At 36.9% G+C, this 22,958-nt stretch overlaps 1 protein-coding gene, 1 long non-coding RNA gene and 1 pseudogene across 7 annotated transcripts; 2 read left to right on the top strand and 1 right to left on the bottom strand.

Annotated features, from left to right (window-relative positions):
• The first annotated feature begins 2,226 nt into the window (after window positions 1-2,226).
• Window positions 2,227-4,700, top strand: LOC128018811 (uncharacterized). Its single transcript, XR_008184984.1, has 5 exons — window positions 2,227-2,368; window positions 3,038-3,347; window positions 3,653-3,817; window positions 3,937-4,055; window positions 4,580-4,700. It is a non-coding gene; the product is annotated as an uncharacterized LOC128018811 (long non-coding RNA).
• Window positions 4,701-4,795: 95 nt separating this feature from the next.
• Window positions 4,796-22,469, top strand: tnni3k (TNNI3 interacting kinase). 6 transcript variants are annotated; one of them, XM_052604574.1, is made up of 30 exons: window positions 4,796-5,491; window positions 5,615-5,748; window positions 6,497-6,835; window positions 10,122-10,177; window positions 10,339-10,506; window positions 11,937-12,091; window positions 12,297-12,405; window positions 12,558-12,643; window positions 12,875-12,972; window positions 13,087-13,197; window positions 13,315-13,413; window positions 13,482-13,620; window positions 14,174-14,318; window positions 14,458-14,562; window positions 14,709-14,803; window positions 14,933-15,082; window positions 15,354-15,440; window positions 15,552-15,608; window positions 15,921-16,013; window positions 16,089-16,146; window positions 16,236-16,430; window positions 16,867-16,971; window positions 17,148-17,200; window positions 17,568-17,620; window positions 17,852-17,984; window positions 18,908-19,017; window positions 20,176-20,235; window positions 20,319-20,488; window positions 21,264-21,343; window positions 21,609-22,469. In XM_052604574.1, exons 5-30 carry the CDS (start codon window positions 10,496-10,498, stop codon window positions 21,683-21,685), a joined length of 2,634 nt encoding a protein of 877 aa, XP_052460534.1. In that variant the 5' UTR covers window positions 4,796-5,491; window positions 5,615-5,748; window positions 6,497-6,835; window positions 10,122-10,177; window positions 10,339-10,495; the 3' UTR covers window positions 21,686-22,469. The 6 variants fall into 6 exon arrangements, with proteins under 6 accessions (XP_052460534.1, XP_052460535.1, XP_052460536.1 ...); XM_052604575.1 differs by lacking the exon at window positions 10,122-10,177 and having other exon boundaries at window positions 4,796-5,748; XM_052604576.1 differs by lacking the exons at window positions 5,615-5,748; window positions 6,497-6,835 and having other exon boundaries at window positions 4,843-4,927.
• Window positions 8,156-8,940, bottom strand: LOC128019154 (uncharacterized; annotated as a pseudogene).
• Window positions 22,470-22,958: the final 489 nt, after the last annotated feature.

Genomic DNA, 22,958 nt, shown 5'->3' on the forward strand with positions numbered 1-22,958 from the left:
ATATGAATTGTCTGTTTGTTTATTTATTTTCATATATCTTGCAAAGATACATCACGCAGACGTTGTTTCTTTCTTCGCACATCTATTCATGTAAGTTTGCTTATTACTTTCTTGCCTGCCCAAGCAGTATTTCAGTTCTGACGCACGTGACTCTTGGAATGTTACAGAATTACCTGCTGTGCAAACTTTAGAAACACCTCATCATCGGTTTTAAATAAAATCAGCAAAAAAACATAAACGTTATGTTCTTGTAAAATATCGTTGTAGCCTACTGTCTTCTTTCCTTTATTAGAATATATATATATATTAAAATGCAAAACCAATAACTAACTTTTAACAACTTTACATAGTCTTATAACTTATAAAATCTGCACTGCAATTTATTAAAATGAAAATTATATGAAGTAGAATGATGTCAGTCAACAACAAGTTACATTACTTCAACTCCTCAGGACAGGTCTGACACATGACAGGGTTTTGAAGTGGAAATTAACAGGAGTTCAACAACACACTGATTATTTGATATGACTGGTTAAGTTTTTTATGCTTGTAAATTCAACCTGGAAACAAATGGAATGTAAACTGTAAATGTATTACTTTTTGTAGTTACTTGTCAATTAATAGGCAAATTATTTGACTGAGCACAGGCTTATTTCATTTACAAACTGAAATTAATTAAGCGTTTTGATCGCAACGCAACTAGAAAATAAACATTGCAAAACACACAGCTTGGGTGATCCATCCAGTAATTATTCTTGATGTCACTCACGTTTTTGAAGATAGACATGAATGTGCATGATACAAACCTAAATTTTTATAATTCATGACTGAAAACATTCTGTAACATGATTTTGATGTACCATTTACATGGTAATGCAATGTTTGATTTTAAAATGGGTTTTGAAGGATGAATTTTGAGATTTTATGTTTTCAAGTGATATATAACTTCTGATGATTTCTAAAAAGTGATAGGGAAAAAGGCAACGAGGAAGTCTTTTTTTAAAACAAAGGTAAAAGCTCCTTTTGTAATGTAGATTTCTGAGGGTGCACTCTTGTCATAAATTCATCTATTACTTTTCCTACATAATTTTTAACAAAAAATATTGGTAAAATATATATTTGGGAGTCTTAGACCTTTCCAACGATATATAGTTTGTCAAGATTAGATTAGATTTGATTGTAATATAGTATAGTCAACGTAGGCGTCCCGTATACGGGACGGGGTGACATTTAACAGGTTAAATGATCTCTCATAATTTTGTTTGATTTACATGAATTTTATCTCTTCTCATAGGCTGTGCAGCACAATTATTCCAAAATGGATTTTCTTAGATTATAAATATGTTGCAAGCATTGCACTTTCAAGTAGACTTATTTTTGAAAACTGGATGTTTTTTTAACTGAATTGGTGGATTAATCCCTTTTGAAAACAAGCAAAATGGACAGGCCTTGTTTTGTCACTTTATAACATTCAATTGGAATCACATATGATAACATGTAACACCCAACTGAAGTAAAGATGAGCCAGATAGTCCTTCCCTGCCATGCAAACTACTGTGGAGAACTAGTGCTGGGCAGCTCCTCAAGTGGACTGACTCCACCGCCTGCCTGTCTGGTCTGTTTTGAATGAAACAAACATTTATTTATTTATTTATTCTCAAATTATCCATGCCAATGATCCAGTAAAAATATTTCAAGTTTAGTTAACACTATATAATAATCTTTCAAGGTGATTTAATTTCACTCTGAATCGTTGCTGTCACCTTCAGTATTCATGGAAACACCTCCATACCATATGCTTGTACTAAGTGTCATTAGACATCACAGATGGAGCAGTCTGTGCAGTTTGGGCTGTGATTTCCATCCTCTTACTGTGAATAAACAGAGTGACGGGCTGGTGAGAAAATTTAATAGTTGGAATGATTGTTAATAGTATTTAACTGAAAAGAGGCAAAAGCATTTCAGCAGAGAATGTGGCTAAACTTTTGTAGCCCTGTGAAGAGCACAGATGGTGGTTGGTAACTACTTTACATGCTTCCCTTAATGTTGCTTAAAATGCCTGTTTTTAAGGCCTGTTTGTTTTTCACTTCGTACTGTAGCGGGGAACATTTTTCTTCCTTTAGGATTACATACTTAGGTGTTTGCTTTTCAGTTGAACTTGCTTAAAATACTTACTATGGGTGTAAATATTTATTACTTATCAGTATTTATGTACTTATCAACAAAATTTACAGGAACTAATTATTTCAAATTGAAACAAAAAGTTTTTGTTCATTATAAAAATGTGGTGTTGTTTCTTCAGAGTCGGACAGGACAGGTTGTTAACATTACAGCCGAAGTTAACAGGGCCTTCACATCCAGCATGGAGGTTTGTGGGAACTATTTATCTACAATCTACTACCATTTAGTGAGATGCATTACAAATTAGTGAGCACAAATTATTTTATTATGTGACATAAAGCATGTATTGATATTATTAACTTGCAGAATTTTGGTTACTGATTAATCCACAACCAAAAAAATATCACATTTCTAAATTTTATGTCTGCTCTAGCTTGTGAGCTAATCTACTTTACCACTATGAAGCAAAAATATATGGGTATACAATAGAAAATATAATGCAATCTTTTCAATAATACATATATGGAATAATTACATATATGGAAAACTAGTATTTATATTTTTCATGTTTATTATTGACTTTCAAATTATATACATTGCAAAATTAAAGTAAGTTTTTTAAACATATTTTTCAATATATGAAAAGCAGCAAATATTCAATATATTTTAATACATTAAACATAATGTATTATTTTGTATATTTTCAATATACATTAAATAATTTAATTTATTGACTGTTAATATTCAAGGAAACATATTTTCTGTGCATAAAGGTATACTGGAAACTTGGCATCTTGTACTGCAAATATTGGTGTCCCTTATGATAAATTGCTTGCAATCTTTCTCATTTGTAAGCTGCTTTGGATAAAACTTCTTCTAAATGAAATATGACTGATGATGTAACTCTTTGTCTCAGGTTGGGATTTTGGTGAGAGCTGTGAAGATCTCTTCAGCAACAGACAGTGGAAAGTCTGTCAAGGTTTTGCCACCTTTGTGGCCTGACGAATCAAAGCGGGAAAGGCAAGAAATAACACTTCAAACTAAAAATTTTAGGCACAAGTTTTCTGTGAAATAGATCAAACATTCATCAGCACAGTGTCTGTTTGGGTTAGCACAGATACAACTGAAGCAGGTGATTCCACGCACGCAGGCGGAGCAGATGGAGTACAGACTGATCCATGCAGAGATAATTAACGATCTTCTCAGCAGCTGCTCCTCTCAGATAGGTGAGCCGAAACACTGCTCACTCACTTTCTCCAGGTGTGCTTGTTTACTTGCAAGACTTTGAAGAGAGGTCTCAGGAACACTTGCCACATGAAACGAGTCATGAATCAGAAGCTGAGTTCTGATTAAAGGTGTCTTTCGGTTTGTTTGGTGTCTCTTCATAAACATGCCACCAACACTCATTTAAGAGTATATATGTATGTATGCAGCAAACCATCACCGTTCACAAAGGCTCACGTGGTTTGAAGTGTGTAGAATAAATAGACTAGAAAATATGCAGTAGCTCTGATAAGTGGTGCTCTATCAGTTTGTCAGTGAGTCAGAGTCTGGATTACCAGGATGTGGCGCCTGCAGAGCGGACTCGGGTAGAAAGTGTTGAGCTGGTGCTCCCGCCTCATGCCAATCACCAGGTCAGCACATTTGGTGGACAAATCATGGCCTGTTTGGAGAACGTAGCCACCATCTCTGCCAGGTGTGCAGTCACTATTCTATTACAGTCAAATCTTATGATAAAAAAAAGATATTTAAATAAATATGCAAGAAAATCATTGAAGTTTCGGTGCAATATACTCTATATGCTTTTTCTTCTAGTCGTTTGTGTAATGCTCACCCAACTCTGCGGAGCATAGACATGTTCCACTTCACGGGCCGTCCCACATTGGAGAAAGGCTGGTGTTAAAGGCAATCTTAAACAATGCATTCAAGCAAAGGTACATCTACAGTATATCATGAAAAATTTGAGGACCACTGGGACAGCTATGGCTGTATATAGATTTACCATTCAAAATTTGGGGTCAAAAAATGTATCATATTCTCCACAAAAATTATAAGCTTTGATAATAACAACTGTTTCTTTAGCACCAATTCAGCATATTAGAATGATTTCTGAAGGATCATATGACACTAAAGACTGGAGTAATGGCTGAAAATTCAGCTTTGCAAAAAAAAAATATTCAAATAGATAAATGAGCATAAGATACCTCACCTACATTTTTTTTACAGTTATATATATTTACATTATAAAATCTATTTATTATATGTATTTTATTGTATTATAAAAGCTATGGATCAGTTCCACTATGTAGACTAAGGATTTAAAAACTACAATGTAGTATATACCTATATTATAAGCAGTAAAAGCTATGGCTCCGTATCACTTACAACCATGAATCAAGGAAGCCTACCTTATCTTTGAACAACTTGAACAACTGTTATTTTATGTGTGCTATTCCAGTATGGAGGTGGGAGTGTGTGGAGAGCCCCTGCGACACATCACCACGGCCTTCATGACCTTTGAGGTCTTAAACAATGACAGGAAGCCATGCACGTCGCCAAGGATACGGCCTGAGCCTGTGGTGAGCGCTGTAAACTTCCTGCGGTCCCTCACATGGTGGAAGAGTTTAACTTGTTGATGGAGATGGTTAGAAGAGTTCAAGAGGGTGAAACAAAATGAATGCTGGAACTGAAGTGCTTGAGCTTTTAAAACTGTATCTTATTATTTAAATGAAAAATCTATCTTCTTTAGGATGGAAAAAGACACATTCAGGAAGCCATAGCCAGAAAAGAAAATCCAACTTGACAGGTAGGATTCTGAAGATTTTGTCTATTATAACAGGTTATGTAATATTCTTATAATCATATGCCTAATTATAAGCTCTGGTTGTATGTCATATTCAAAGTTAACTTTACAACTATAAAAATTCCTGCATAGCAGAGCAGCATGGGACACTAGATCACACAATAATTAACACATGCCTTTGGTGTAAGAGACCCGGGTTCGAATCCACTGTGAGACACCAATGTGTCCCTGAGCAAGACACTTAACCCCTAGTTGCCCCAGAGGCGTGCAACCTCTGACATATATAAAAATTGTAAGTTGCTTTTGAATAAATGTAAATGTACAGGAAGTACATAACATCCTGCAAACAAAGTGAAGTTCCTCTCTCGGTTCCCTGGGACCCCAGTAACCGGGTGTATTAACCTGTTCCAGTAGCTATAAATCTCATGAATTTGCTCAGCAACATGCCTTGTTGGATCATGTGAATATTCCATGTCTTGGCAGATGTACCTCAGTTACAATAATGTTTCGGCACTGAAGATGTTGGCTGCCCGTAACAACTGGGTCTAAACCTTAGAGAAAAATAAGGTGGATAAGCTTGGCTAACTTAATTTTAAAGTTTCCATTTTGTTCTTTTGAGATTACATGGGTGACTTGAGTCAGAAATGCAGAAGCTTGAGAGAAATTTATGAGCTGAAACACTGTGCCCAGGTGAGTTTATACATACTTGAGGAGAACCAGATGTTGTGCTTTAAGGTGGAGACTCATGTGGCCGTGGCAGCCGAGCTGGTGTTTCTGTTACTGTCTGAGCTAAGACAAAGGAAGGGATGGGACCACCACTACCAGTATGTCAAATGCATTTTAAATAATAAAAAATAATTGAATTTTGAATTTTATGAGTGACAGATGTTTAACAGTCATTTTTTCAATCATTTTTTTTCTATTTCAAATAAATGCTGTTCTTGTGAAATTTCTATTCATCAAAGAATTCAAAAAAAAAAAATGTTTTAGAATTTCCACAAAAATATGAAAAAGTATATAAAACTGTTTTCAACATTGATAATAACTGGAAAAGTTTCTTATGTTTCTTGAGCATGGCTGCTGAAAATGCAGTTTTGCCATCACAATCACATTTAAAAGGAAAACTGTACTGAATTTATCAAATAAATGCAACCTTGGTGAACATATGGGACTTTTTTAAGAAGCATTTTAAAAGTCCAATTACTATTTACAGACTTATTTTTAAATTAAAGTAATTTAATTAAAATCTATAAATGTAAATTTAAATGAAATGATACTTTTACAAGTGTCTTTTTAATTTATATCTTACAGGTTGTTTGTACATAAACTGAGTCACCACTGATATGCTATTTCTAAATATTATAGAAACATCAATTTTCTGTAAAGTTGCTTTGCAACAATTTGTATCGTAAAAAATGTTATACAAATGAAATTGAACTGAATAAATTTAATTTAATTTAGTTTGCTACAATGGCTGGCAGATCAAAGTTATCAGCCATGTTTCAAATGAATTGATTTAACGTAGAGCACATTGATATTATACTTGACCGTAATAAATATGCCTTAATGCAGAGAGTGTGAAGTGATAACTGACTCAGATGAAGACGACCCCATCTACCATGTGTCACCCCCTCTGTGACTAAACGAGGCAAAGTCCAGGACTTCATCCTCCTGGCCTCCAGGAGGCGCCCTTGTGATTCTGGTTAAACCTTAAACTCTTACAGAATCTCTATATTGTGTCTTTCCAAAGGGCAAAATAACAAGTTATTACATCTTTGTCACTTCTTGAGACCCTTATTTGATTGCCCTGCGTTCTGTGACCCTGCGAACCCTCCCACTGTAGACTACAACAGAGGAGAGGTGCTGTGTGCTGGGTTCAGTATCTGGGAGGAGGAAAACTCTTTCACTAAGGTAATAAATACACAGAGAGCCTAATGGACATTTATACTGAATGAACAAATGAGTCAAAGTTCAAGAATTAACACAGCTTTAAACATTGCAGTCTCTTTAACTGAAATAATGTGTGGTACATTATAACTCATGTTTAGAAACTGCTTCGAGTGGTTCCATGTGCTGTCAGGTGTTAAAGTACTGAAGGTTAAGTGTGTTGGCCTACATGCTTATGTATGCATTTCTCTCAGATTTCTTACTACAACCAGGCCACTCCTGGCATGCTACCCTAAATCTCCACTGACATCGCTGGGCTTTCCTCCAGTATTTACTGCACCTTCGGCTCATGTAGCACTTTCCTGAAGGAGAATAAAGACAGCCTGGCTTCCCTGCCCACCTCCGTATGAGAAAGCTGAATTCACCATTCTATGTTCTTCAGAAATTAATTTTGTTTCTAAAAAAAATTATTAGGGTCAAGATATATAGGGTTGACACAGATATTCACATTTGAGTTTAGTATAAAAGATTGTGAATTTTAGGTACGTAAAACTCTTCCATCTCAGAAAATAAAGGCACAAACCTGTCACTGCTAGCTGGAGATGCAAAAGCTAAAAGGTACAGCTTTCTACCATATTTACCTCTAAATGGTACATATTAGTACCTTAAATGTAAATACCAGTACTTCAGAAGTACCGGTACATATTAGTACATAAAGTTTACATATTAGTCAATTTTGAAGGTCTATTGCCCCAGTGACAGTTTTATACTTTTTTGAATTTAGAAAAAGGCATTAGTATTGTTATCAGGGCAGTCTTTTTATTTACTTTAGTCTTTTTTAAACTCCATATGTAATATATAAATATATAGAGAACTGTTTTATGTAGCCTTGATTAATATTAATGTTATAATTTAATAAAGATAATACTTAAGATGCCACTCTACTGATGCCACTTCCAGAAGTATAAGCTAGCATATTGCACTGTTGTCGTTCTCAGTGACTCAAAGTACAAAATAAAATGAATAAACTTCAAACAGGTGGCAAGGTCGATATGTGGTACTTCCTGGGACATGCGCAATCATGTTTGCATAGATTTTCAGTCTAGTTAGTGACGAATGTTAAAGTCTACATTTTCATGTCAGGCCAGAAAAATGCATCGAATTTCACACTGCTGATTCGCAGAACAGGACTTTTTGGAATAAATACTGTTACATGCAGAAATTTAGTGTAGTGAATCGCTATTTATTGTCAAGCTAAATTTGCCGTGGCATTTAAACATCCTCCTGTTATACTAAGACTGTTGAGATATATATATATATATATATATATATATATATATATATATATATATATATATATATATATATATATATAGTAAGTTATTGTAAGTACTTTATTATATTATACTATTCTGTACAACAGTGCAGTAAGTCTGCTTTTAAAGCTACACAAAGGATTCTCTAACTAACCAATATGTAAATGTCATATTAAACTGAGAGTTAAATCAAAAACAATCATGCATTTAATGCTGGTTACATGTTTCCATGTGTTGTATCTGAGCTCTGCCCTCGCTAGAGTGTCGTGCTGTTGGCTGAAACTGCAAACCATTTCTTGCTCCTGGATCCTCATCCTCTTCTCTTCCGAAAAACTTGGCATGTTTGTGACGCGCATGATGGATGTCATGCTCCAGCTTGGCTCTTTGTAGAAAGAGAGTTTTTTTCCTTATACACCCTTTCCTGTTCCTGCTGCAGATGCACTTGTGTACTGCGAGCCTGTCTAAAGATGTCTCGATGACCCTTGAAAACTTCATGGTCAATGTGACGGACGCTCAGTTACCTTCTGTGCAATGTCTCTGGCTTTCTCAAATGCTTGGTGGGCTCTTTCAATGACTTTGAAGGAAGTGAGGCTGATTTAGTCATGGCAACAACCAATCAGACACTGCCCTGAAGTAATAACAGGTGACTGCGAGTGTGAAAATGGCTGAGGGCCTCACTTTACAAGACCACAACATGTCACTCAGTGGCTCACTCTGGTGGACCAAAGCTTTTATTCCTAAAACATGAAAGGTTCCTTCTTCAGTTTCTTCATTACAGGGACCAACAGTCACAATGATATCTAGACACGCAAAACAGAAGCATTCAGTGAGTCAAATCAGTCTCTTAGAGCGCTAACTATAGATACACTATTCATTGCGCCTGTTACCACAAATGCATTGTTGGAAGTAAAAAAATTAAATAATCAAATTAATTTAACTAAACTTTTTAGATGAGTTTTGTTGACATAATAATGTTGATTATAACATTACCTGAATATTGTGTAGTAATAGTTAAGTATTGTGTGTGTTCACTGCTGTGTGTGCACACATCACTTCACTTTCACTTTCACATCAGTCAAATATAGTACAGACTTGTTCAGGGAGGTCATCTGTGTCCTCTTTCATGGTTTTCTGAGACTGGGATTGTACCTGGTCGTCATTTTCTGTCCTCAAAGGCACGGAAATGAATGGTTTCCCGGATGCTATCTGTTTCTTTGTACTGCAAAGCCTGACAATGTAAAATTCCTCTGAAAACCAGTTTCTCAATCCTTTGAACAAAAATCCAAAATAACATATTCATAAGTGTTTTGTACTTCATAGTGAACAAAATAAGAATATAAAATCGTTGCATAGCAAATATCAAGATATAAAAAATGCAGCATATTTACAGAAGATTTCTTCTACTTAAATGGCCTTGAATCCAGTACTGTATAATAAGTGTAGGGGAATAAAAGTCCTAAATCCTGTTTATTTTAGAGATTATTTTATATGTCACTTTCATCTCAGTCTTATGAATGCTAAAGATGAACATCAAAATAAAGGGTTTTTGTGCACTTAGACATGATAGTAAACACAACAAACAAAGTAGATCAGAATAAGTTATGAACACTAACCAATTTAGATGGGTTCACAAAAGTGTTGATTAATGGCTTTGAATCGAAAGGGAAGAGACAAGTGTTGTATGATTTTCTCATCAGAGATAACAAAGTTGTCCAAAGTCTTCAGTGACCATATGTTTGTTGACCATACAGTGTCTGTAGCTCTTCTTTAAACTGAGCGGGGTGTCATAGAGAGTTAAAGCAGTCAGGTTTAAACAACCAGACAGGCCTTTAATAGTGTAGGTTGACGTGTTGTTGTCATGTAGATATAGAAGTTTCAGTTCTTTCAGATGACTCCAAAATGAATCATCAGGGAGCAGAAAGATGATTTTTAGTGATATGTTCTCCTTAAATAATCAGGGAGGCAAATTAAAAAAATATATTTTTTTTTTTCAGGTCTAACTTCACCAAGTGAGTACATTCCGTCAGATCTTCGTTCCTGTAATCTAATGGTAACGGCAAATAGCTGATCATTATCGCACATAGTTCCACACATGATGTAATTTGTTGATTCACTTTTTTGTTGCTGAGAAAATTCACTGACATTGGTTGTTGCTCATGAGGGTTTCTATAATTATTACAAGAGAAACAGTTATTCATTTTCCATCCACAGGTAGAAAAGTTCAGTCTGATGAATTCTGGGATCTTGTGATAATTACTACAGTGGATGAGGACCAGAAGTCTGCTCATGAAATTCAGATCACTGAGAAACTGGAGAGGAAAGAACTGCCTCTTGGCATCAATTATAACATGTTTGCAGATCCTACAGGATGCAAGATTGGTGAGATATGTAAAAAAATATGTTTAAAAAACTATTTATTGTACATTTTTAAGAACTGTTTCTTCATCTGACCATACAGGTAATGGTGGATCCACTTTATATTCACTACAGTGTCTACATGATAAAGTCACTGTCAGGATTCAAAGTCATCTTCATTCATGCAGCTACTATTTTATTCTATTTAATATTCATCAAACCTCGTTCATGCATTTGGTTGATTGTTAATAAGCCTTAATGTGCCATTCTAAAGTTTGGGGTCGGTAAGATTTTTACATGTTTTATTTTTTTAAAGAAATCTCTTATGCTTAGCAAGGTTGCATTTATGTGATTTTAAAAATAATTATTATTTTGTTTGGATGTATTTTAGAATGTAATGTATATGTAATTTATTCCTGTGTTGTCTAAGATCAGTTACACCAGTCTTCAGTGTCACACAATCCTTCAGAAATCATTCTTTGAAATCACTTTGCCCCTGGGAAACCCTTTATATTAAATGCTGGTGGTCATACTTGCAATCTCAAAAGTGACATGACATTCAGCCAAGTATGGTGACCCATAATCAGAATTTGTGCTCTGCATTTAACCCATCCAAAGTGCACACACACAGAGCAGTGAACACAACCACACTGTGAACACACACCCAGAGCAGTGGGCAGCCATTTATGCTGCGGCACCCAGGGAGCTCAAGGGCACCTCAGTCATGGTATTGAAGGTGGAGAGAGAACTGTACATGCACTCCCCCCACCCACAATTCCTGCTGGCCCGGGACTCGAAGTCACAACCTTTCGATTGGGAGTCCGACTCTCTAACCATTAGGCCATGACTTCTATGTGGAGTTCCTCTCACACACGAAGCCAGGAATGCTGGTTACCTGTGCTGATGATATTGAGCTCTACAGTGTTCCTGCCAAAGAGAATCTGGTGTTTGATAAGTCATGTTTCACTCCTCTCTCTCTGTTGGTTCTCTCTACGGATCTATCAGTGTGCCAAGTGACACTATTTGGCTGTAAACCTGGATGGAAAAACAGGTTTTGTTACTGTGTTTTTTGGTGTTCAAGTTTATCTAAAGAAAAGTGTATCCAGTCCTGCTCATATTAAAGCATTGAGCTTGTTTGAGGTTAATCTGGAGGATTGTGTTGGACTGAAGGCACTGGATAGTGGAACCAATTTCACACTAAAAATGCCACACTAACCTCTTTACAAGAAACTCTGCAGAACAAGAACCTAGGAACCTATGTTGAAATTTAGGAAGAAACCATATGAAGACATTCTCAGGGTGAAAAAGATAGAGACATACAGTTGAGTCTTGATGCAGCTGTTGTCTGAAGAGAGAAATCGACCGTGGCTTTACCCTGTAATAGGTACAGATCCTCAGAGAGGTCAGCTGTCATTGTTGTCACATGTTCCACACTGAGGCTGATGTATTTTTAGCAGTGGCTGTGATCCCTTATCGGACGGTTCCCTATTGTGCCAAAGCATTGTGTTACCACTTCGTGAGACTTTCCCTCCAGCTAACCGTGTACAAAAGTTTACACCAACCAGTCTGATGGGGAATTATAAATCAAGACCCACTCAAACATGTACAGGTAAACATTAAGCTTCTTCATTTGGCTGTTTGATTCATTCGGTTCATTGGTTCAGTTGATGTTGATAGAAATAGATTAAGACTTGTCCTAATCCTTGTTGACATATATATAGTATTTATTCACAGTGAGTAATGATTTTTCTCTATGTAAAATTGGATTGTTTGTGTCCACATTGTCGTCTTGAATCAATGTCGGTTTGTTTTAGATGAGTGGAAAAAGAAAGTAAGCGAGTCATATGCTGTTATAATTGAGAGACTGGAGGAAGACTTGAAAATTAAAGAGGAGGAGTTCAAGGAACTCAAGCATGTCTTCAGGTGAGACCGATTGAAACTAAGAGTTTTGTTAGCCTCTTTTGCAGTGTACTGTTATTGGTGTTTACAAATGTGGCCTAAGGTGGAGACTTCAGTGTTAATAACACTGCAGGAAAGAGTGAATGTGGAAATCTGTTTTATGTTGTCTTCTGCAGCTCAGATGAAGCATTCAATAAAGTGAATCTGAATTATCGTACAGAGGGTGGACTCTCCCTGCTGCATCTCTGCTGCATATGTGGAGGTAGAGCTAATGTTAAATGTTATTGACTATAATGCAATGATATGGTAATGACTCATTCCTATGTACTTATGTTGAATAATCATATCAATTTGTAATTATATTTACCTTACTTTGTAGGAACAAATTTTACACTGTTGATTTGCTTGATTCATTACCATCAGCTGTTATGGTACTTTAATTTAATTCAAGCGGATTTGCTTATTTTTTGTTTTAATTTTTTTTTGCTGCCAGGGAATAAAGCTCACATCAGGACCCTCATGCTGAGAGGTCTGCGTCCATCCAGACTAACCCGGAATGGATTCACTGCACTGCACCTGGCTGCATTCAAGGTCAGTCAAGGGTTAATAATCCGAAATACTGTGTGCTATGAATTAATCATGATAAAAATGTTTAAACAACAAAATGTATGTGATAAGTGGTTCGTTTTGTTTTATGTGATGTAGGGTAATGCTGAACTGGTCACTGCGCTGCTGCATGGTGGAGCAGATATCCAGCAGGTGGGGTACGGAGCCCTTACTGCATTACATATAGCTACAGTGGCCGCTCATCTTGAGGTGTGTGTTTGACCTGAAGATAAACTGTTTCAACCAGGTCATTCAGAAATTGCGATGGACTTCATATGAGTGCATTTTAAAGACATATTCAATAGGATTCCCCTACTTTTCTTCAAGGTTGTTGATATTCTCTTGCAACACGGGGCATATGTTAACGTCCAAGATGCAGTGTTCTTCACCCCTCTGCACATTGCAGCTTACTTTGGCCATGAGCAGGTCAGTCTTTTCTTCATATCATAAATGTCCAGGACTTCATAACAGCTACTTTTGTGCGTGTGGAACAGGTCTGCAAGCTCCTGATGAAGTTTGAGGCTGATGTCAATGCAAGTGGAGAGGTGGGGGACAGACCGCTTCACCTGGCTGCAGCTAAAGGCTATCTGGGCATTGTCAAACTGCTGATGGGTGACGGCAGCAAAACTGACGGTGAGAGTTTTACTGAATCATCTAGTTGACATTTACTTGATTGTGAACGTTGATTATATTACTTTATAGGAATAGTTCATCCAAAAATGAAAATTTGCTGTGGATATATGCATCCTCAGGCCATCCAAGGTGTAGTGTGTGTTTTAATCTGAACAGATTTTGACAAATTTGCTTTGCATCCCATGCTCACCAATGGATCCTCTGCAGTGAATGGGTGCCATCAGAATGAGTCCAAACAGCTGATAAAAACATCACAGTAATCCACACAACTCCAGCCATTCAGTTAATTTCGTGTGAAGTTAAAAACTGCATGTTTGTAATAAACAAATCCATAATATGAATGTTTTTAACTTTAAACCATTGCTTCTAGTTTAAATATAAGTTCTCTATTGAAAGTATTTATACATTTCTTAAAAAGTAATGCTAAATCTGTTCTGATGTAGAAACAATCTTAACTACATCTCTGATGGCCTGAGGGTAAGTACATTTTCAGCAAGTTTACATTTTTGGGTGAACTATTCTTTTAAAGCTCTCCTAAATCTCTCCTGTACAGTCAATGCTCAAGACAATGAGGACCACGTTCCCCTTCATTTCTGCTCTCGATTTGGACACCAAGAGGTTGTCCGTTTCCTTCTGCAGGGCACCTTCGACATACAGCCGCACTCTGTCAACATCTACGGTGACACACCTCTCCACCTGTGAGTTCACCTGAGAAGTTAATCACTCTCAACACAAGGTGGCAGTTAAACTCGGCAAATCACTAATGTGAAACGAAATGATCTGGAATCTGGAGAGCGGTTATAGTGATTGTGATTTGAGTCTCATATTCCCCATCAGAGCTTGCTACAATGGAAAGTTCGAAGTGGTGCAAGAGATTATTCAGTTGTCTGGCGCAGAGAGTCTGTCCAAGGAGAACATCTTCAGTGAGACAGCTTTTCACAGGTAACGTACCTCCTCACCACTTCCGTTTGTTACATTTATATTAATGTATGGGCATAAATAGAAATGTGTATTCTTCAATCAGATCGGGGTTAAGATACCTGCTGCTATTGTTATGCAGTAAATGAAGCTTTAATTGTATTCTGTAGTGCCTGCACCTACGGCAAGGACCTGGAAATGGTCAAGTATCTGCTCAGTCAGAATGCTGTGAGCATTAATCAGCAGGGGCGAGATGGACACACAGGTGAAAAAAAATGATGGCAAAAATTCAGAAATATTTCTGCTCTTGTCATCTGTAACTTGACATTTCAATGTTCTAAGACAGACGTTATATGATTTATGATGATAGTCTGGTTGATTTTTGAAACAACAGGTCTGCATAGTGCCTGTTTCCATGGACACATCCGACTGGTTCAGTTTCTTTTGGACAACGGAGCAGATATGAATCTGGTGGCTTGTGACCCCAGCCGCTCCAGCGGGGAAAAGGATGAACAGACATGCTTAATGTGGGCCTATGAGAAAGGTTATCTTACAGTATATATCTATAGATCTATAAAGGTTATCTCTCTCATGTATTTAACACACACAGACACACACACACACACACACACACACACACACACACACACACACACATATACATATATTAATGTCTAAAATTACAGAAAAAATGAAAGTTATTCTTTACATTACATTTTCTAACTTTAAAAGTTAAACATAACTGAAAAAATGAGACTGACAAATATACATTTTACTATATACGTGTTATGATCATGTGTGGATGTTAATTTTAGGCCATGATGCCATTGTTACTCTGCTAAAACACTACAAGCGACCTCAGGATGATTCACCCTGCAATGAATACTCTCAACCAGGAGGGGGTATGACACACTCTCCACATGTAGCCTCACAGATTTGTGCTGTGTATGAGCTGGTTCGGTTGCTATTGTGAATTCTTGGAAAAGTTGATTTTGTTGTTGCGTGTGTTCCAGATGGATCTTATGTTTCTGTTCCTTCTCCCCTGGGAAAGATCAAAAGTATGACTAAAGGTAAAACACACACACATACACACAGTTAGCTGACTCCATGAATCACTCTTTTTATGTCCTGAAATACTGCTATCCACAGTCACCAAAAACTTCTGAGAGACAGTGAGTCAGAAACTGTCTCCAAACATCCTCCCACTGCGTCATTTCTATAGTTTAAGCCATTAAATTTGAATGGGTAAAGTTCGTAAACCATCTTTCGTGACTCATGGGCAAATGTCAACAACATAAGCTGAATGAAACATGATTAGAGTTTCATGCAATGATTGATGTGAAGGCATCAAACAACTCCTATTTACCCTCTTTTCTCCTTAGAGAAGGCAGATGTCCTTCTCCTGAGAGCAAGTCTTCCATCAAACTTCCATCTTCAACTTTCTGAACTGGAGTTTAATGAGATTATTGGATCAGGTATGTCAGTTTAATGATGAATATTAGCTCTCTCCCCGAGTCCCCATTAAATCCACTAAAGCACTGCAACCATAGGCTCCTTTGGAAAGGTCTACAAAGGAAGGTGCCGCAATAAAATAGTTGCTATTAAACGGTAAGAGCTTTTTTCTTGTTTTCCCTGATTGTCCACATCGTGTACTGTATACAAAGCAAACTGCCATGACTTTTTGTACTTTTCCACAGGTACCGCGCAAACACGTACTGCTCAAAGTCAGATACAGATATGTTCTGTCGGGAGGTGTCCATCCTGTGTCGTCTCAACCACCCTTGTGTGATCCAGTTCGTGGGGGCTTGTTTGGACGACCCCAGTCAGTTTGCCATAGTAACCCAATATGTGTCTGGAGGATCACTGTTCTCACTGTTGCACGAGCAGAAGAGGTGATTTTATAATACTATGTGTATGTATGGATACACTACTGTTCAAGAGAATATTTGAATCATTTTTCATTTATAATGTTACAAAAGATTTCTATTTCCAAAAAATGATGTAATTTTGAAATGTATTCATCAAGCAGTCTTAAAAAAAATTCGGTTTTCACTAAAATATTAAGCAGCACAACTGTTTTCAACATTGATGATAAGAACCAAATGAGCATATTAGAATGATTTCTGAATGTAACTTTAAGAGGAAGAAATCTGAAGCAATCTAGGATCTGTTTATAAGACCTGCATCAATACCATTAAGTGTTTGATTTCCACTTAGTGTTCTGTATGCAGTTTAAGGTGATCATCATCTCATTGATCTGTTTGATGATGGGTTTGTGCATTGATCGGTGGTGAGGAGGAGGCGTTCACTTAATGTTTTTACATCCAGAATCATCGATCTGCAGTCCAAGCTTATCATTGCCATCGATGTGGCCAAGGGCATGGAGTATCTGCACAATCTGACCCAACCAATCATTCACAGAGACCTCAACAGGTTAGTCCCCATCATCATCATCATCATCATCATCACACGATTCGTTCAATAATCATGGTGCTTCTCTGTCCGTTTGTTTAAACCATCCTATTACATGATAATCAGTATATTTTTAGACTGTCAAGACTGGCAGCAGTGATTTTTAAACCTCATTTCAACGAATGATATCTTTTCAGTCATAATATTCTACTCTATGAAGATGGACACGCTGTGGTGGCTGATTTTGGAGGTAAAATATGTAACATACATACTAGGCACCTTGCACCAATTCTTACCTCACTCTTTCCTGCTTTTTTTTGTTAGAGAAAAAACAGTTATGTCTGGGGAAAAAAGCTGAAAGCTTTAGGCTTCAAGATGATCTTTGGATCATTGCAAACCTTGCTGATGTCAATCAACAGCTTCAGTGCTGTGATCATTAAAAGCAAAAGTGGGACAAACTAAATATTAAGACATTAAATTCATGTTTCAGATAGACTTTTCACCCAAATTATTGTGCTGATAATACAATTCGTTATGAAAAAAACTATTCGGTTCGTAAAAGTCACTTTTGATCTCCACATTTTATGTAATGAAAATTCTTCTGTATTGTTCTGCAGAATCTCGCTTCCTGTTGTCTGTGGATGAGGATAATATGACTAAACAACCTGGGGTAAATGCACTCTGTGTTCTTGATTAATTTCTTTTGCATTAATAATCCTCAGCACATGCTGGCAGTTTTAATACTGCTTACACTGTGATTTTGGCTTTCTTGTACATCATGTTAAATACATCAATTTGTGTCTTTGGGGGAGTATGTGTGCCTGTCCTTTGGGGTTAGTAGGCGTTTTGTAAGTCACACATTGTTTTGTGTTTGTCATTTTGCTCTCATAATGCCATGCAGAACCTGCGTTGGATGGCCCCTGAGGTGTTTACCCAGTGTACACGCTATACGGTGAAAGCAGACATGTTCAGCTATGCTCTCTGCCTGTGGGAGCTACTCACGGGGGAGATTCCATTCGCACATCTCAAACCAGGTGCTGTACTGCTATACCTAATATTGACCCTTACTGCCTTTTAGACTGGGTTATAAGGTTTCATTTTCTCTGTATTTGGGACATTTTATGAGTTTTTCATCTTTATTTTCGAGTTGATTAACAAAATATTCATTATAAAATAAAATATTTTAAAGCATTTTAAAGTAGTTCACCTAAAATAACATTTACTCACCCTCAGGCCATCCAAGATATAGATGAGTTTGTTTTGTGATTCAAACAGAGTTGGAGAAAGCATTACATCACTTGCTTACCAGTGGATCCTCTGCAGTGAATGGGTGCCGTCAGAATGAGAGTACAGACAGCTGACAAAACATCACAATAATCCACACCGCTCCAGTCCATTAAATTAACTTTGTGTATCTAAAAGCTGTATGTTCACAATAAACAAATTTAGCATTGAGAAGTTTTTTAACTCGAAACCATTGCTTCAACTGGTGTTCACTGAAGCATGACTAGATTATTGACTCGTATTTTGGCCAGAAGGGACGGTTTAGTTAAATCACCTTAATGATGGATGTTTATTACGAGCATTCAGGTTTTCACTTTATAAGATTTTAATGGACTTTAGTCGGGTGGATTATTGTGATGTTTTTATCAGCTGTTTGGACTCTTATTCTGACGGCACCCATTCACTGCAGAGGATCCACTGGTGAGCAGTGCTGATGTAATGCAAAATTTCTCTGAATCTGTTCTGATGAAGAAATAAACTAATTTACATATTGGATAGCCTGAGGTTGAGTAAATTTTAGTTTTCTGGGTGAACTGCTCCATTAAAAAATATTAAAACAGATTAATATAAATATTAAAAATAAATGAAATTATTGTGCATAAGTGTATTCATATAATAATATATACATTTGAATGAACAAGGTCTCAATCTCAGCTCTGTGAACTCTTTACAGCTGCAGCTGCTGCAGATATGGCATATCATCATGTCCGCCCTCCTGTTGGATACTCCATTCCCAAACCCATCTCAGCGCTGCTGATGAGAGGCTGGAATGTGTGTCCAGAGGTGAGTGACCCACATCTAGCCAAAAACATGCTCCGAAAATAAGTCACACACAGTAGGTTTATCTTGAGATAAGCACATTTACTTTAAATTCATGTAAAAATTGTTTTTAAAAAAGGACTATGAAATTAAATTAGTTACTTTTTCACTGTTTATAACATTTAGTTAATATACCGTAACATTCAGTTTATTGCTTTCTAGGTAAAGAGGGGATAGATAGCATTCTTTGTGGCCCTATTAAATGCATTCATGAACTACTTCTCTGTGCAAATGATAATCAGTCAGATTACCCAGAATGCCTTATCTCTGTAGCTCAGGACAATTTGTATTTTTGTTGATGAGCATCCAGTTGCTAGCCTACCGTGTCTCTCTACAACAAACCTATGCCAGGTGTTTTCTCATGTACAGCGTCTTTGTAATGTTCTCAGCGCTGGTCCCTCAGGTGCGGGGCTGAAACTGTGTCAAGCGTGCTTGTTAGGAATCTGCCCTGGTACCAAGTGCAGCTTGACACTATTCTCTAGAACACAAAGCTTTTTGCTGAGAAACACATGAAAAGAGCCAGTATGCTAACAGCTTCTAGAGTGCGTTCATTTAGTGTTGCTTAAAAGAGATGAATAACATATTGTCAAACACTGTATTCAGTGATAATTTTCAGTTTCAAATAACTGCTTTATATTTAAATACTGTTGTCTATTCTTGTAATTTTAGCAGCCATTACTCCAGTCTTCAATGTCGAATGATCCTTCAGGAATCATTCTGATATGCTGATTTGATGCTCAAGAAACTTTTCTTATTATCAACGTTGAAAACAGTTGTGCTGCTTAATATCTTTGTGGAAACGTTTATGTACATTTATTAGGATTCTTTTTAGAAAACACAAAAGAACAGCATTTCATTGTAGCACTTCACTTTTAATGAATTAAATATATGCTTGCTAAATATATATATATTTATCATTTCAAAGTTGTATATATGGTCTTTGTAATTAAACTTTGTGTTTTGTGTACTGTGTTCTGGTCTTTTGACGTCCTTTACTCTAAATGATCCTTGGGCAGCGATCAGAGAGTCCTCTTCAGAGTAGCGGCTGATTGGAGCCAGATATTATTTCCTCTAACCAAACCCCTCTGATGAAAATACCCTGTTTTTGACTCTCTCTGACAGGAAAGACCTGAGTTTTCGGAAGTGGTTGCCAAACTAGAGGAATGCCTGTGTAACGTGGAGGTAGGTTACATGCACATAAATGATATATCAACTATACATTTTATTCTGTTGATCCAGTACTTCATATTTCTATGTGTGTCCAGCTTATGTCGCCGGCCTCCAGTAACAGCAGTGGTTCTCTTTCACCCTCGTCCTCCACGGACTGCCTGGTAGCACGTGGCAGCCCTGGAAGAAGTCACGTAGCTGCCCTTCGCTCGCGCTTTGAGTTGGAATACGCCCTCAATGCCCGTGCCTATGCATTTTGGACCCAAAAGTACACACAAACACAAATCTATCACAAATCTATTCATGAATGAGCCTATAATTTTGTTGGTGACTATGAGTTGTATTTGCTAAGAAGAGACCGCAACCAACTTATTGCCAAACTGCATTAGTTTGAAAACAAATATGAATTTAAATAGAAGCTAATACGTCATGCTCATGTTTTAATGGAGGAGTCAGGTCCCCTAGCTCTTTTGTTTGGTCAGTGCCATGCAGTCCAAACACAACACTTCTGTACAGTCTGAAGTGCTGTTGCTTGGAAACCGAGGCATGAAAACAAAAGAGAGACTGCAATGAAACTTGCATGACATTCACACTGAGAACCTTTGCTGGTGGTCACCTCTTAATTCTTTATGGGTGATGATGAATGCGTGTGTTTGGGGGAACATGGCAACTGTCAACATAAAAGTCAAAAAATTACTAGAAGGGACTCCTACTTTGGAGCCTTAGTTATAATCATTGCAATATGATGTTTTATGTAACCTAAACTAGCATTGTACACAGTTTGGTGGTATGAGCAATAAATCAGGCTAAAGTGACACTGTGAATAACTAAATAGAAAACGAATTCAATAGAGGATCATCGGAGCAGGACAAACCCAGCAAGGCCTCATTGAGCTGATATGACAACAACAAAGCAACAGAAGTGTATCCTATTTAGCATCATTAAAATTTCATATCGCAGAAGAATCGTGCTTGTTCTGTGGTCTTTAGTGTAAACCAATACTAATTGCATTACTGATTCAATCCTCTCTTTTATTTCAACAGCTCTGGTCGGAGGTCTTCACAGGGCTTGTCCCTGGATGAGCTGAGGAGGAACATGCAGTTCCCACCCATTGACAGAAATGGTTTGTGTCCAACTGGAAATTATTATCAAACGTGTGATTCATCTGTTTATGTAACAGCTTCATGGGGGGCAACATTGTTTTTCAGTTTAATTGACATAAAATATGGCAACAATCATGTTGATATAATCCATGCAAATTTGGTTTGAAGTTAACATGACATTTTCCCAAACACGAGAGCACTGTGTGCGTGTAAGCATATGGTGCAACAAGTGGGTGGTTGTATTAAAGTGCGTGTCGGTTACTGTTTTCCTTGCTGTTCCCGCAGGGTATGTGTCAGATCCCATGAGCACCATGCGTTTCCATTCATGCAGCAGCAATGGAAGTTTTGAGGACAGCAACTAGAAGCAGAAGCTCTTTGAAGAACTTCGCACACAAACACACTTGCATACGTGACATATCCGAATTACCATAATTATGAGCTTTCGAATTTCAAACACTGTTCACATTGTTGTCAAAGTTATAATGTTTAAAGAGCTCTGGCTTCTTCCAACCTCACAATAAGTCATTTGGGAAACGAATGTTGTCATTGAAACAAATAATTTGGAGTCAGAGGGCGTGAATTTCTCCGAGTACAATATCAGGATAGTCAACTATGATAATTATAACATTAATAATAATAATAATAACAATAATTATGATTATTAAGGTGCACCATAAGTAGATCCATTAAGTGTAAAGACACATAAAATCTATTTGGATGTGTTTTTCAGCCATTTTGTGTTGTTGTTTTTTTGTGTGTGTGTAACAATGAATAGTGTTACATTCATTATGCATACTACTTACTTTTATTGTTGTACAAGGTTTTTTATATTGTTTTGGTGTTTCAATTTCAAGTAAATATCTGGTAGATCAGAACAAAGAGTCTATTTCAATATTTTATTCTAATTTCTTTTTTTAGACAAATAAGCCAGCGAGTGAAAAAGGAACTTGTCAGGATCATGAATGATGTCACCTGACAAAACAGGCACTCTTAGAGGAATTTGGCTTTGCTTGAGGAATCAAAACAGTTCAAGTTTGATTTAACTCCCATGATCTGCATGATTATGACAAGGAAAAAGAAAGTGTCGGCAATGTATGTGAACTAATCCAGTGTAAGGTTGCCATTAAACTAGTGCTAAAAATCTGAGAGGGTTGTTCACGTCATTCATATCACACTGCATCTGCATATTAAAGTGTTCTGAATACTAATTAGGAACACAGAGGAAAGTGCAATCATTGAGGTTTTAGGTAAATTCTCTTAAGTCTGTAATGCACCACATAATTTTTTACAGTCTGGAGAAGCTGATGCTAGTAGCCAAAAGTCAGAGCCAGTCAGCAGATTTGAGTAGTCAGATTCCAAAGAAAATCGTGTAGTGCATGATGTTCACAGACTCCAATTTTTTTGCTTCAGTCTATAATGCCATCCAGTTATAGGATATAAAGCATGTTTGATATTTTGAGCTGATTTTAGAACGCATATTGTTTTCATTTGTCATGCGTATCCTAGCAACAGTTTGCTTCTGTGTGAATTTGTTGTGATCAGAACAACTTTAAAGTCAGGGAGTGTACGGTCCTCAGTTTTTCCTCAGTGACTATCACAAACTCAGTAAGTGTATGATGCCCAGTGTTTTAAAAT

The sequence above is a fragment of the Carassius gibelio genome, chromosome A8 (assembly GCF_023724105.1).
Source record: "Carassius gibelio isolate Cgi1373 ecotype wild population from Czech Republic chromosome A8, carGib1.2-hapl.c, whole genome shotgun sequence".
Classification (NCBI taxonomy): Eukaryota; Metazoa; Chordata; class Actinopteri; order Cypriniformes; family Cyprinidae; genus Carassius; species Carassius gibelio.